This window comes from Corvus moneduloides, chromosome 5 (genome assembly GCF_009650955.1).
Source record: "Corvus moneduloides isolate bCorMon1 chromosome 5, bCorMon1.pri, whole genome shotgun sequence".
Lineage (NCBI taxonomy): Eukaryota > Metazoa > Chordata > Aves > Passeriformes > Corvidae > Corvus > Corvus moneduloides.
This window is the reverse complement of record NC_045480.1, coordinates 15,297,277-15,311,549: the sequence shown is the minus strand read 5'-3', so window position 1 is coordinate 15,311,549 and position 14,273 is coordinate 15,297,277. Positions and strand designations below refer to the sequence as shown.

Genomic DNA, 14,273 nt, shown 5'->3' with positions numbered 1-14,273 from the left:
TTGAAGTCAAAGTGGAAAGGGCTATCAAAGGTAAAAACCATGATAAAACCTTGTGTGGTGTGAAGTGCACTTTATTTTAGTAACTTTGTGTATTTTTAGTAGTGTCTGTGTGGTTCTTCGTCTACTAAACACCTGTTCAGTGTTTGGGGTACTTTTCATTTCCTTTTGTTTGTTTGGTGTGATTGGGACAGAATCTAAAGCCAGATGCTCATTAATGCTTGCCTGATGCAACATGATCTCCTTACCTTTCATCCTGCAGCTATATGATTTAGGAGTTGAATTATAAGCAAAATACTGAAAATCCAATTTGATGGATATGGGCTTTTAGTTTCTAATGACCAAATGTTAAAGTTCTTTACTGAAACTGCTGAGGAAGGAGAGATGGGGAAAGGGTAGAAAAGTAGGAAGTGGATGAAATCTCAATAAAAGTAACAACCTGAGCACATTAATTCTTTGTAGGAAAGCACAAGTGATGTGTTCTTATGTGCAATAAAACACATGTAATAAAGTACATATTCTGTGCTAGAGGGTTTTTCTGGGAGGGAGGCAGTAATTTAAATCAGTATTGTTAAGAAGATCGTATCATTTATGCATATACCCTTTCTCTTCATATGTGTATCTCTAGGCTGCTTTCTAACAAAAGCATTTTTTAAAAAATTTCATATCCTTGCAGCCATCAGAGAAACGAAGGAAGCTCTGGAAAATGTGAGTGTCTCTGTAGAGGTTTTGCAGGAGGGAACAGAGAGACTTCATGCCAACTTGACAGATGTTAAAGTGCACCTAAGCAACACCCTCAGTGACTCTGCATGCAATGCAGCTCAGGCTGCTTCAACTTGCAATATCATCAGAAATTCATTAAGTCAACTGAACATCAACGCCAATTTTAGTGGGGTAAGATCTTTTAATAATATTTTTCGGACTCTTAGAGTGTGATTGCCTTGAATAAGCCCATTAGTATTTCTGCAACTCAGTGGCTTGGTGTGTGCTGTCACTTCTGAGATAAGTGACCTTCCCTTTTTCTGTGTTTCTGGGTAATTCCAGTCACTGTTTTCATCTTCTGTGTAGAAAAGGATAAAATGTGTGTGTCTTGGGGTGACTAAATTTGTTCCGGTTTGGCCAAATTTAGAAATACATCCTCTGAGAGGAGGCAGGTTACAACCACACACAGGAAAACGATAATGATGCTAAATAATAAAACCTCTCGCTCTGCTGAGAGAAACCTGGGAAAATTTCAGAGTCCTTCCGTAGATGTCTCTCTCCCCCTCCTTGGAGCTGGGACGGTGTGGTGGACCCACCTCGAGGGCCAAGGCCTTGGTGGAAAATCCTCCCAATATATTCTGATGTTGAAACAGTCCAGCAGAGAAAAAAAAAAAAGGAAAAAACAAATTCCCAGGAAAACAAAAATTCAGCTCTCTGTCTCTCTCCAGAGAAACAAAAAGGAGCTGAAAAAACTGGTGAAAAGCAAACGGGGTACTTTCCCCACTCTCGCTCTGCTGCCGCAGCTGAACACAGAGCCGTCGCTATCTCTGTGTCCTTGAAAACATGAAAACAAACTGCTTAGAAAGTTCCCTCGGTTTTGTCTCTCCCTGCTCTCAGGCTCGGTTTAAAGGCACAGAAAGGCACAAAATTAATTTCTGGACATGGGGCAGCGATAGGGGATATACATCACAAAGTCACTCCAAGACAGTGTGTCAAGCAGCTATGTTAAAGTGCTGCTCTGCGCAGTGAAATAACCTGCTCTCCCAAAAACGCTGAGGGTTGGGCTTTGCTTTTGTACAGCAAAGGTTTCATGAATGTTTTAGGAAGATTCTACTACAGATCACTCTAGTTTCTTTACCCTTTCTCCTAACTTTGAAATATTTACTGAATTAGCAAAACTGCTACTTCGATGTGATTTAGGCATGCTTTTTCCTTCCTAGTTGCCGGGTGTGAACTCACAGCTTGCAAAGGTCAATGATGTCCTTAAAATAGACCTTTCTAGTCTAGTTCAAAAGGTATGTTTCTTGACAGATTTTTAAACTGTTAATTAATAAACTGGGCTATGTGTATCACTTGTTTCCCCTTAGTTTCTCAGGCAGAATTCTTTTGTTGCCACCTCAGCCTGCTTCTTGGTGGATATCTCTCATTGTTTGGCCAAGATTTAGCACTTGAAAGTATGAATGTAGTGCATTGTAGCTCCAGGATACTACAGATCTAAAATGTATTGTCAGTTGTCTGCTTTAAAGAACAGTCCTTAAAAAATGAAAAGGCAGACACGTGGATCCAGTAGTATGCTCTCTACTTTTTGGTTCAAGCTAAAGAAATAAAAAAATCCATGATCTCCTGTATTTTTATTGTATTGATTATTGTATTTTATTGATAAAATTATACTTCTGTATAGTTTTATTGTATTCCAGCTATTTGAAATATTTATTTCAAATTCTTTATGCACATATTTAACATTAAATCTGGTGTAATGGACCAAGTGTAATTGCTATTAGTATTTTTGCAAGACTTTCCAAATAACACTGTGATTTTCACCTAGAAAAAGAATGGCTTAGTTTGAGCAGTTGAAAAATCTAGGAATCTGAAAACATGTGCTAGGAATAGAAAGCACTTTCTGAAACCAAAGGCTGTGTGTCGGGGTTGAGATGCCTTCCTGCTTCTGAAGTGATCAGGCTTGCAGGGAGTAAGGCTTAAAGCATCCACTGCAATGGCTTCTCCTTTCTGTCCAAATGAGCTACTGAGCTTGGCCCCCATGGTGTGGACCCCTTCTTTCCCCTTCTCACTGAAGAAGGCATTGAAATATCTTTAGAGGCAGTTGGATTTCATTGTTTGTAATATGCATTTCATGTTTGGAAGGCACAGACTTGCAAACAGGTGTTGGGCTGGTACAGAGTAACTCCTTTCACTTTAACTCCTTTCACTTAGTGAATCCTCATATGTATGTTCTGGCTTTTAGATGAGATAGATCTGGCAGGCAACAAAATTTGAGATGATTGTGACTCATTCATATGTATTTAAATATAGATTTTTTTTTTTTCCAAAGAATATTCTGGAGACAAAACTGAATCTGAAATATACTTAGAGTTCCTATTTTACTTTCACCTTTTCTAATATGCAGTAATAAAACCATATTTTTCTTAGTATTACCATATACATTTTAGTGTGTGTGTACTTTTGATCCTTGAATAAAGGGAAAAAAAACCTGCAAACAATTTGTCACTGAGAAATATGCCATATTTTTTTTACCTTTTATTCCCAGGGTTATGCAGCATTTAATGATACTCCAGACTTGGTGGTGAATCAAACCAGGAACATTTTATCGGGTGAGGACAAACTATCTTTTCACTTTATTTAATGTTTTTATTTTCTTTTATTGGTAATATTTCCTTGGCTAAATATCATTAAAAATGGAAATGTAGAACTTAATTTTCTTTTAAAATTTGGTGCTAGAGGAAAACAAAAATGTAGAAAGCAGCTGTGTCTTGGTGAGGACCCTAAATTAAATCTAAAAATAGACCATATGGTATTTTATGGAGGAGTTTCATCTGTTAGGTTTTTTACTGCTGAAGTAATGAGAAATCCTGTGATCCTCACTTTACACTGATGCTTTATTTGGTTGAAAAACTAATTTTCCTTGACTGATGCGTTTGTGACATATTTAGGAGTGTGATGTTAGAAAAGCTGAACCCCCCTGCTGCTGTATTAAAATGCAGTGGATGGTGAAGTGGAAGTCAAAATATGCCTTAAGGATAACTTAAATGGCTGTCTCAGTTGTTTTGTTACTCGGGCTTTACACTTTTTGCTCTTTGACTGTACCTGTGTGGTAGTACAGCGTATGTATACTAACCTGTTTTAATTTTTGTTCTTGCACTGTGGACCTGTTCTGCATTATATAAGCAGCTGTTCCTTGTAAGTTTTTCTGGCTTGTTTTTTTTTCTTCCTCTCCTGGGCACAGTAAAGCACAGTATAGATATCAGCATAGTGTACTGTGTGAAGTTGCCTGTAATGAGCTGGTTTTCTAGAACTGAATTAGGAAATTACACTTTGAATTAGGAAATCTAGAGCAGATTTACTCATTTTCCATATCTGAGATGTGTAAACACAGACAAAACATCTTAATTTATCTTTTTGTAAATTATTGGGGCATTGCTTATATAAAAACTGAGTTTGAGTTACAAAACTGAGTAAAATAAATAGGTTTACTAGAAAAAAATTGCATTTATCTGTTAAACTAATTGCATTTAACTTCTAAAACAACTGTGATTTGTTACCTGGTTGGATTTGAGGGGTAATCATCAAAACAGACAAAAACTTGTCCAGTTGTTTTTTGAGAAAGAAGGAAGTGTTGCCTACGACAAAATTACAGCCTGCAGTTACGCATCCTGCTCTTTCAAGTATGTTTCCAGTTAAAAGAAGGGAAGAGTATAGAGAAACTCCATTTTACACATTGACAATATGTATAATAAGTGAATTAATCGTATCTTTGTATATCTAAATAGTGTCTATCTAAACTGTAAGTAGAGGGTAGCATGATTGGTCATAATCTGTGGGCAAAATGGCTTAATGGATTGTTACCTCAGGAGTGTTGCTAACTAACTGGAATGAGTTCATTAAGTAATCTCTTTTAATAGAATTGAAAATAACTAGTATAGATTCTCAATATAGACAGTCCAATTTCTTTCAGAGTGTTATATTCCCAAGGCATGGAATTTGAATAGATTTTGTTCTTCACCTTTATAAACTTAGTGGCTAATTGTCTTGTTCAGTGTTGCCATTTGCAATATTGCATGAAAAGCAAGATTTAAGTTGGGTAGATAAAAAGTGACACATTCATTACAATGAGAGGAAAGAGGAAGAACTCTGGCTCAACATCTACATCTTTCATCGTTAAGCTGAATGCTAAAAACAAAGTGTGCATTTTGAAATGCCATTGTGCTACTTCAAAGCTTGATGCTTTTGTTGCCTGCTTGTGTCTTTCTTACATTTGTCTTTATGGCTTGTTTGTTACATGTGGCAAATGGCTTAATAGCATTTTATAATGCATACATGGAATGTAAATTTCCTCTATGGATCTGTAACAGTGAAATATGTTTGTTCTTTTAGATATCAAAAGTGTGCTGGAATCCATTGGTTCAAATATTACTACCTTCACAAAAATGCTCCCTGTTCAGAATATTATAGCAGATTTGATGGTGTATCTTACACAGAGTGAGGCATATGTTCAAGATTATTTTCCAGTCATGGAGCAGTACGATTTCTACAGGTATGTACAAGAAATGACGCAGGACTGAGGCGCTACCCACTGTTAATACTTCATAATATTTTACTGTTCTGAAAAGGCAAGTAAACTATTAATGATGAACACAGTGAAGAAAAGTTGCTATAAAGCAGTTGTTTGGTACTGGCATTTTGGTAAAAGCCAAAAATGCAGCTAATCAATATCTGGGTTCTGTTTCACCACAGAGCAGGAGGTAGTTTCTACTCTGTAGACCTTCGGGTCTTTTTCAGGAACGATAGATACAGGTAGATGTCAAAGATGTAACACCCAAAGGAACTGATTGTTTCATAATGCCAGGGTGACCTTTTATCTAGGTCTTGTTTTCGTTGAGTTGCTGGCAAATCGTGAGGGTGTAGGACCAGAGAGGCCTTAAAGCCCATCTGTTGTTACTGCACCTTTTGTACTGCAGAGGAGGAGTAGCAGGGATTCCGCTTCACACCTTGTAAATCTTTGTGCACCTGTGCTTGCCCCTACTGGTGTAGTACTTGTCTTTGTGGTTGATTGCACCTTGAGAAAAACATACTCTTTGAGACTTTTGTGTCTCTTATAGTTGAGTAACCTCATATTTTGAAGTGTAAAGCTTTTCATTTCATACCATCTGTCTTTGTCCAGTTTAGTCATTTCGGTCCTCAAGTTCATCAAATTCTCCCTACATTTTGTTTGATACTTGAGTTGACTTTATAATCAATACTTGCTTCTGTGTTTGTGTCATAATCAGTTCCACTGCTGCAGAATGTGTGTTGCTGGCTTTAATGCTGTGATAAATGAAAGTGAACAGAAGACTGAACCTTTAGAAACTTGCTTAGAATCTTACCTGTAGCCCATTTCTTATCTGACAGTTTTTGTGGTGAGCCTTAATTTGACAAATTTATTGATATTTTCTTTGAAACTTATTCTGCATTTAATCAAATAAACATGTTGTTTTATTCTGCTACAGAGAACATTATCTCATTTACATGGCATGTAAATGCCGGTTTTGTCAAACCTAACCTAACAGTACTTCAAGTACAAATGAAACCAATAAGCCTGTAGTTGTTCAAATTACTTTCTATCTATTCCTTTCTTAATTACAAGTGCATTATATGTAGTTCTTAATAAGTCTCCTTCTATAAATATGCCTGTCAGCATTCATGTTTTCCTTCTTATTGGCTGTGCTTGTTCATTACAATATTTCTTTTACAGATTTTTCTCTACAAAAGTACAGGGAAGAGAAAAGGGAACTTAAAAAATAAAAGCTGGAAGAAGTGACAACAGAAGGGAAAAAGAAATGCAGAGGGAATTGGGAGAGGATGAAAGGATAGATATGTAATGTGTGAATAGATGGATATTCTCCAGCTACCTGGACAGATTGAACTGTTATGTGATGTAATTAATAAAAATGAAGGTTCATTTCCTGTCCAAGATTTTTCTCCTGATCAAGTTCCATTAACTGTTTCATACACTGATAGCAGTCCAGCACAAACACATAAAGCCTAGGTTTTTACAAGCTTAAATATAATTATTTACAATTACAAGTCTGACACGGTGTGCAAAATGTTAGTAAGCCTCACAGTAAGAGCAACTGTGTACTTCATGACCAATGGCCAGTCCACATGCATAAATTTTTCCATTGATTGTTGAATTACCGTTTGAACATCTGCTTCCTCTGAGTAATTGTGTGCTCCACTTGGAGCACTTTGACACTTCAGCACAGTCCACCTGCAGTAACTGGGGTTGGGAACACCTTGTTCCTGTGGCGTTTGTTCCCCAGTCCTTCAGTAGCAGCTGACTGCGATCCAGCAGTGACTGTGGGCTGGCCCAGAATACACGCTAGTGTAGCAAATTATTCTTCTCTCTGCTGACACAGAACCACAAGTGGGACATTTGGGAATAGAGTATTGCATGATGTCTCCTGAAGGTCTCCAGCATGTTCTTTGTGTGAAAATAACCAAGACCTTTATGTTTTATTCCTTAGGTGGCTGGGTTGTCTCATTCTGTGCTGCATGGTGGTCCTGATTCTGGTCTTTTACTATCTTGGATTGCTATGTGGCACCTGTGGTTATGATAAACATGCTTCTCCAACAACCAGAGGCTGTATCTCCAACACTGGAGGAAACTTTCTTATGGCGTAAGTTTCACTTACCGGTGAAAAAGGGAATAAAGGCACCTGTAGGAGGTTGGTTTGGTTGAGTTTTTGAAGGACACAGATATGAAAAGAATTTGGTTTGTTACATAGGTATATCTGCAGAGAAAAAATAGAAATAAATATTGATTTCACATGCTTTCACTGAGGGACTTGGGGATTTGGGGTTGTTCTTTCATTGAGGATCACGGCTGAAGGATAAAACCTTTGAATCTACCATTGTAAGGTGAGTGCTGTGGCTAATGAATTTCTGTGCAAGCCTCTTTGGAATCTGTAAAAACGGGGACAGACAATAGAGTATATTAGGGGAAATCCAAAACTTTTTAGTAGACTTGAACATTTGGTCAAAATTTTAAGAAAAGCTGTGCAAGGAGACAAAAGCATTTGACCTTCTGAGAGCGTTTCTGGATGTTTGGGGTTGAAAAGTGCCTTGTAGTGGTTTAATGTAGTTTCTGCTGAGTGCAGGGGAAGATAACATATGAAAGTCTAAAATTTTTTTGAGAGCACAAGGCTAGATAGTTGAGTTTAAAAAAGAAAATTGTATGGTTTTGTGGCCCTTAAATGTAATTCCTCAAACAGTTTGCATGCCCAATGCTAATGTGAGGTTTCAAATGCATTTTAGCTGAAGACTTTACAGGTCTGAAACATTTAAGATGTTTCACAGGGCAAGAACGTATTTGAAACAGAGCAATTTCAACCATCAATCAGTTTTCATATCTGTTATAGCTGCTAACTGTTGGCTTCACTATTGCCCCAAGTATGTATATATATGTGTATGTATATGTATACACACTGTGTTCTTATAAAGCAAAAACTTCTTTTTCAGTGGTGTTGGATTCAGTTTTCTTTTCTCCTGGGTGCTGATGGTTGTAGTGGTGCTCACTTTTGTCACAGGTGGAAATGTAGAAAAATTGGTCTGTGAGCCCTTTGAAGATAAAAATTTATTCAAGGTGAGATTATTCATGTTATTAAACAATTAATAGAATCCCCATGAGTCCCAGTGGTCGTGTCAGTTCTTTATGGCATGTCGTTTCTATAGGACGCTTAGAGTGAGTTTGGATCTGGTTTTACTTCCTCCTTACAAACCAAATAGAGACATTCATCCTTTCTTGGTTTAATTTACTTTGCATGCCTGTCTTCTTTTGGAGACAGATTTTTCTGATTCAGTTGTTCCTTGGTAATGGAGAGGTTTAATATTTGTTTTCTGCACCAGAGAGTTTGAATTCACTGTTTTGCTTGTATTTTCCTTAGTGGGTGATAAGCTTATATGTGGTTATGTGTCAAAAGACCACATATGAATAAATACTTAAGGAAACTTGGAATTATAGTAACATTATTGAATTTTGTCTTCTAGGTTTTGGATACACCTTACTTACTAAATCAGCACTGGAAAAACTATCTTGCTGGCATCATCTTTAAAAATCCAAATGTTAACTTGACTTTTGAAAAAGTGTACAGGTATTAGAGTTATGATTAAGATGTAATTCAGTTCATATTTAACTCTTTTTTATTCCATTCAATTTACACATACTGGTTTTATGGTATCTTTTATGCTTCATATTTCAGGCACATCCAAAATTCACACATGTTCCAAAAGACATTCTGATTTTCTAGTGATTCACAAGCAAAAGCAATTTGTTCCTGTATATGAGTTATTAGAGACAGTCAGCATAGTACTGTATGACAATACAGTCAAGCTATTTGATAAAATACTTTGCATCTTTCAGAAACTGTTAATCACTTCTCTTATTGACTGAGCTTCAAAAAATATAATCAGTATTTTTTTTTCTAAAGGACTGATTTTCTTAGAATAAGAAAACATTGTTAATCATTCTGTTAATACTTGATCCTCAAGGTGTTTTTTAGGCTGATCTGTGTATTTGTATTTTTTCAGTGATTGCAAGGAAAACAAAGGAATTTATACTTCCCTTCACCTAGAGCATTTGTTTAATATCAATGAGCTTTTAAATATTAGTATGGTAAGTAAAGAAACTATGAGTGAGTGCATGATTCTGAAGGATATTGGCTCTTAAAACACCATATAGCACGTCGTGGTTTTACAGGATTTTGATTTTTATTCACAAAACATCCTGCAGGGAGGCAAGAGCTGTTCAAGCTAATCTGAAAGAAGGAATTCTACTTACAAATGAAGTATTTTTTACTAGTCTCAGTGGGCCATGGAAGATTTTCTGATGTGCTTTTTTTATGTGCTGATAATAATGGGTTTTTTTAACTTTGAAACTTGCATGGAGGGTTGAAGTCTGTTTTCCAAAGGCTGCTTATGGTGTTCAGTGACGGTCTTCTTTTTATATAAATGCCTGTATTGGTGTCTTCTCCTCTGATTCCAGTCAGATTTATGTTGATCCAGGATATACCTTGGTTCTAGAAATTCTGGTGTTGGTTGGAAGTAGTTGGGATAAAATAGTCTTTTCAGTTAAGCTGTAATGATATATGACTACACTGTCATTACAGAACTGTACTAATTTTGGGGTTGCCTTTAATACCTGTCTTCATTACAGCAGCCCCCTGGGGATACGTGTTCCATTCTGCCAGGCATTATACCCACCTAATAGATATAGTGCCTGCCCCAGATAATATATGATGAAAATGAACAAGGAAGATTCACTAAGAGGGAAAATTATTTTGAGTTTTCACGATGGACTAATGGAGGAGGCTGCAAAGGAAGTCAGATTTTCAGACTCCTCAGCTATAGCTCTGCAGCCTCTGTGGGTAACGTAGTTTGGGTGCAGTGCAGGAGGAGTTCAGGTAACATTAACCAATCATGTTTAGTCACCACTAAAGGTATTTAGAGGAGTGTCTGTCCTGGCCACAACTGAGATACTGACTTCTCTAGATTTCCTTACTTAGGGCCAGGGGTAGAACTTTGTATTCTTAAAGGATAACCTTTCCTGGAGAGATGTTAGTTAAAACAGAATGGAAGGCAAGTAATCCATTGGTATGAAAGACGCAAAGGCTGGTTAGAACATGGAGTGGCTAAGTACTGTGGATACTGCAGGGAAGGGAAGAACATTACCACCAACATTACTTAGTGGATTCTGTTGAACTTAATTACACTGACGTGAGCAAAAATCAGTGTGTGCTTCTTCATGGAAATGAAGAGTCAGCAAAAGCAGGATGCTTTGGGCAGGGGCTATAGCAGAATCTGTGCTGGTTGCAAGCTACTTTTGTACTTTCTTTTGTTTCTCTCTCAGTATACAGAAGATGTAGCACTTAGAATTGAACACATTCAGATAAACCTCAGCAAAATCATTCTGCTGGATGAAATTGGGAAGGAGAATCTTCTGAATTTCAGCTCTTCAGGAATAGATGGGATAGACTTCTCAGCATATTTGACAGAGGTGAGACTGTAGTCAACTAGAGACATGACTGGGACAAAATATAAAGTAAAATGTTTGTTTACCAGCAGGCAAAACAGCAAAATCTGCTTTAGTGTGAAACATCATGTTTTGGAGGATCATAAAAATTGGGAAAAAAGCACTTGAGAAATTAAGGTCAATATATATAAAAAAAATAAAGAGTAGACAGAGTAGGTGGTGTAGTTAAGTGCAAACTGTCTATAAATGCAATAACAACATACTCCTTTTCTTACTGCTCACATCTTGTTTCAGATCAATAAAAGTGTTACCAAGGTTGACCTTCTCTCATTTGCTAATGATTTAGAAGCAAGAGCAGACCAGCTGGTAAGTTCAATTCAGCAATATAATACATAAAATGTATCACTTATATACCATGTAAGTATAATAACATGGCAAGATAGACTTTATATGAGAGAGTTTTCGTACTTCAAACATTGAGATACATGGTATAATGTCATGTAAGGAAAAACACTGAAGAACAGTGTAGCAAATGAGCTGTATTTTAAATGTTGCTTTAAATTGGTTTTTGTATCCTCTTGTACATTTTCTGCTTTGAAAGTGTATTTTCCTAAATTCCACTCTTTGCTTGAGAAATGAGGGGAATGCTTCATTTCAGTATTTCCTATTACGGTCTTTACATTTTAGAGTCCCATTTGGAAGAAAAATTGGCTAGCTCATGATGAAAAAGATTATTTGAATTAATTTTTTTTCAGTTAGTGAGCAGAAGATTTTGCAATTAACACCAAAATTAATACTGTGGCAGCTTGTAAGGACTTTAATGAGAACTGGAGCCCTATTGTGGAGGGAGAATGCACAGAGAAAACTGTCTCCTCTGAAGGGCTTTTTGAATGCCAGGACAGTGATCAGAGGGTTTTGCTACAACATTGCCCCCAAATGAATCTGCAAGTGGCACAGATCTGTGTTAACAGATGGTGACTGTTCAGTTATCTGATTGTTATGTGTGTCAGGATCAGGCCATACTCACTTTTCAGAATGAAGGTCATGGTCTGGACGCTGGCCCAAGACAGATTCCTCCACTGCGATGCAACAGGAGGAGTTACGTTGCACATGTGCTACAATTGCTTGGATCGCTGGGGGACACAGCAGAGTGAGACCACATTGTTTGGAATGTATGAGATATCCATTCCTCAAGTGGAGGAGGGCACCAGGCTCCTGGTGTGCTCGCTCCACCTCTTGCATAATTTGATCATACTTGTTGCTGGGTTTTTTTGTTTGGTTAGGGTTTTTTTCCTGTCACGCCTGCACTCATGTCAAGGTTAGACAGCTTGTGGGTTTAAGTGAGAGCTGGGGTTCTTCAAACATAGTTCCATAAAGGAAAGTGTATTGTGCTGGTAGGTTGCTTTCACTATTTTTTGTAGAAGAAACTTAAGGAAGCATCAGAATTGAGAATAGATCAGACAGAGTAATTTTTTCATATAAAAGACAAATAATTGTGTATATAAGTAAATGTGTTCACTGTTACAGTGTATGTTTTTGTTTCTTCCTTGTGATGCTATTTAGTGTAATATTGAAATGTCTTAAAAAAAAACCCCAATAATATATGTAATGCAAAAGTTAGATTGTTAAAAAAATGGTACTGGTTTCCAAGGATATTTTATAATTTCACTTTCTTACTAGTGATAGCTCTTAGAACCATCAATTAAAAAATAAACTAAAAACTTACGGAATTAATCAATTTTGGGTGTCTAGTTTGCATCTTTTGGCACCTTACAAAAAATTGAATGTAGCTTTTTAGACTGGAAGAAGCAAATGGAATAAAACTTGGATCAAACCAAGGGGTCAAGGTATGGAGGGGGGAGCAATACCACCAACATGTGGTGTTAGGTAAATGAATTCACCTTGTCAGTAAAGGACATGAAGCTTCCTGAAACTGCACAAGTGACTCAGCTTAATGCTTACATGAACACTTCACAGGAAGCAAATACATCTCTGAGCACTGAGGTCTGCTATTATTACGTATCCAAAATGGAGTTAGCAGTGTGTATTCAGTGTGTATGCAGGGAGCCAAATGGTTTTGCCACCAAAAGGAAATGGAAAATAAACTTATATCTGAGAGTAAAACCAAGTTTTATAGGATTTGGCAATGGGCATGAGCTCCAGACAGGCATTTGGACTTGAAAATCAGAGCAGAAACTCTTATCTTCTGATTGAAAGGTGGGAGCCACAAAAATAGGAAATATCCTTCACAGGTGCCCTTCCAAGTGACTGCTGAAAAATACTTGAAATTCTGTATCCTTCAGAAAGCAGAGGGTTCCTCAGGGTGATGTCCACATTTCCAAAACTGAGAGATGCTTGTCCCAGCTGGGGTGCAGTGCTGCAGGGTTCTTGCAGTGAGGTTTGGCTTGTAGTGAGTGTGAGGGGGATGTGCTCATTCTTCTGTATTTAAAATGACTTAGTGCACCATGTGAAAATTCTCTTCAGTTAAATCTGTCCTGATAATGTTAAAGTCAGAAAAGCAAGGTAATATATCTGGTTTGGTTGCTGAGGTTTGAATTATTCATACAGTGACTTGTTTCCCCTCCTTGTGTTGAGGAATTCCATTTGCTATATCCCATTTTTAGCATGAGCTGTTCTGGAGTGGATGTGTAACTTTCATTGTTTTTGCTATGTTGGAAAGCTTTGAGGTTACTGAACAATACTGCATAATTGCATTTTTTGCAGCCAAAAGGAGCACTGGAAAATGCCTTAAAAGGACACGCAAACAACATTCGAATGATTCATAACCAGCAAGTCGTTCCACTGGAGCAAGCTATGGTAAAACATAAAAGCAATGCTGAAACCTACTTGTAGAAAATACAAACCTCTAAGGTTAGAAAGCTGAACTGCTGTAAGCGCAGATTGTGTCAATGAAGAGTAATCTGGCTAAAGTATGTGTTTAATAAATAATTTTCCTATTTAAAATGCTGCCGTTTTATAATGCTGTCTAAAATACTGGCCTTTTTCTTTCTCTTTTTTTCTATAGCTGTTTGTGATTATGTATGAATAGAAGAAAAAAGCAGGGGAGAACTTTACAAAACTCTAACCCTAAAACCCCCTAAATCACTAATTCTTTTTTTTTTTGCTTGTTACTGGTCTTCAGTAATAAAAGCCATTATCACTTTGACACTTTATTTCTTGGAGCTAGCAGTTACCTAACAGTATTAAAATTGGAAACTCCTGAGAGTATATGAAGAGCCAAAGTCTTTTTTATTGATGCTATGAAAGATGTGAAAGAGCTGCTTCTGCCTGATTTTGACACAGACTGCATAGTATCAAGCTGCGACTCTCCTACATGTTAGGTGTTGCTTTTTTCTCTACGTAACATGAAGAATTTTCGTTTATCCTAGCATCTGATATAGTGTGTCTGCCCCACTTATAGAAAAATACTAGGTCTTCTGGTCCACTCTGATTCTGTGCTGTTCTTTCCTAATTAACTCCTAATTATTCTCATCTCTTTTTTCTTTTACAAAACTGACTGTCAAGAAATATGTTAAAGCTAGGGTAAGTGCTT

At 37.0% G+C, this 14,273-nt stretch overlaps 1 protein-coding gene across 18 annotated transcripts in view; it reads left to right on the top strand.

Annotated features, from left to right (window-relative positions):
• The window catches only part of PROM1 (prominin 1), a 72,716-nt gene that overhangs the window by 41,908 nt on the left and 16,535 nt on the right, over nucleotides 1-14,273 (top strand). For 7 of the 18 annotated variants that reach the window (XR_004240082.1, XM_032108696.1, XM_032108687.1 and 4 more), the window contains 14 exons: nucleotides 7-30; nucleotides 674-891; nucleotides 1,920-1,994; nucleotides 3,245-3,308; nucleotides 3,886-3,894; nucleotides 5,089-5,248; nucleotides 7,218-7,370; nucleotides 8,212-8,335; nucleotides 8,740-8,843; nucleotides 9,280-9,364; nucleotides 10,598-10,744; nucleotides 11,015-11,086; nucleotides 13,445-13,537; nucleotides 14,237-14,263. Coding sequence is in view for 17 of the 18 variants with exons in the window: in XM_032108696.1 (XP_031964587.1) it covers nucleotides 7-30; nucleotides 674-891; nucleotides 1,920-1,994; nucleotides 3,245-3,308; nucleotides 3,886-3,894; nucleotides 5,089-5,248; nucleotides 7,218-7,370; nucleotides 8,212-8,335; nucleotides 8,740-8,843; nucleotides 9,280-9,364; nucleotides 10,598-10,744; nucleotides 11,015-11,086; nucleotides 13,445-13,537; nucleotides 14,237-14,263 (1,355 nt within the window). In the remaining variant the exon portion in view is untranslated. The remainder of the gene's footprint in view (nucleotides 1-6; nucleotides 31-673; nucleotides 892-1,919; nucleotides 1,995-3,244; nucleotides 3,309-3,885; nucleotides 3,895-5,088; nucleotides 5,249-7,217; nucleotides 7,371-8,211; nucleotides 8,336-8,739; nucleotides 8,844-9,279; nucleotides 9,365-10,597; nucleotides 10,745-11,014; nucleotides 11,087-13,444; nucleotides 13,538-14,236; nucleotides 14,264-14,273) is intronic. The other 11 variants (XM_032108703.1, XM_032108701.1, XM_032108705.1 and 8 more) reach the window with 8 other exon arrangements.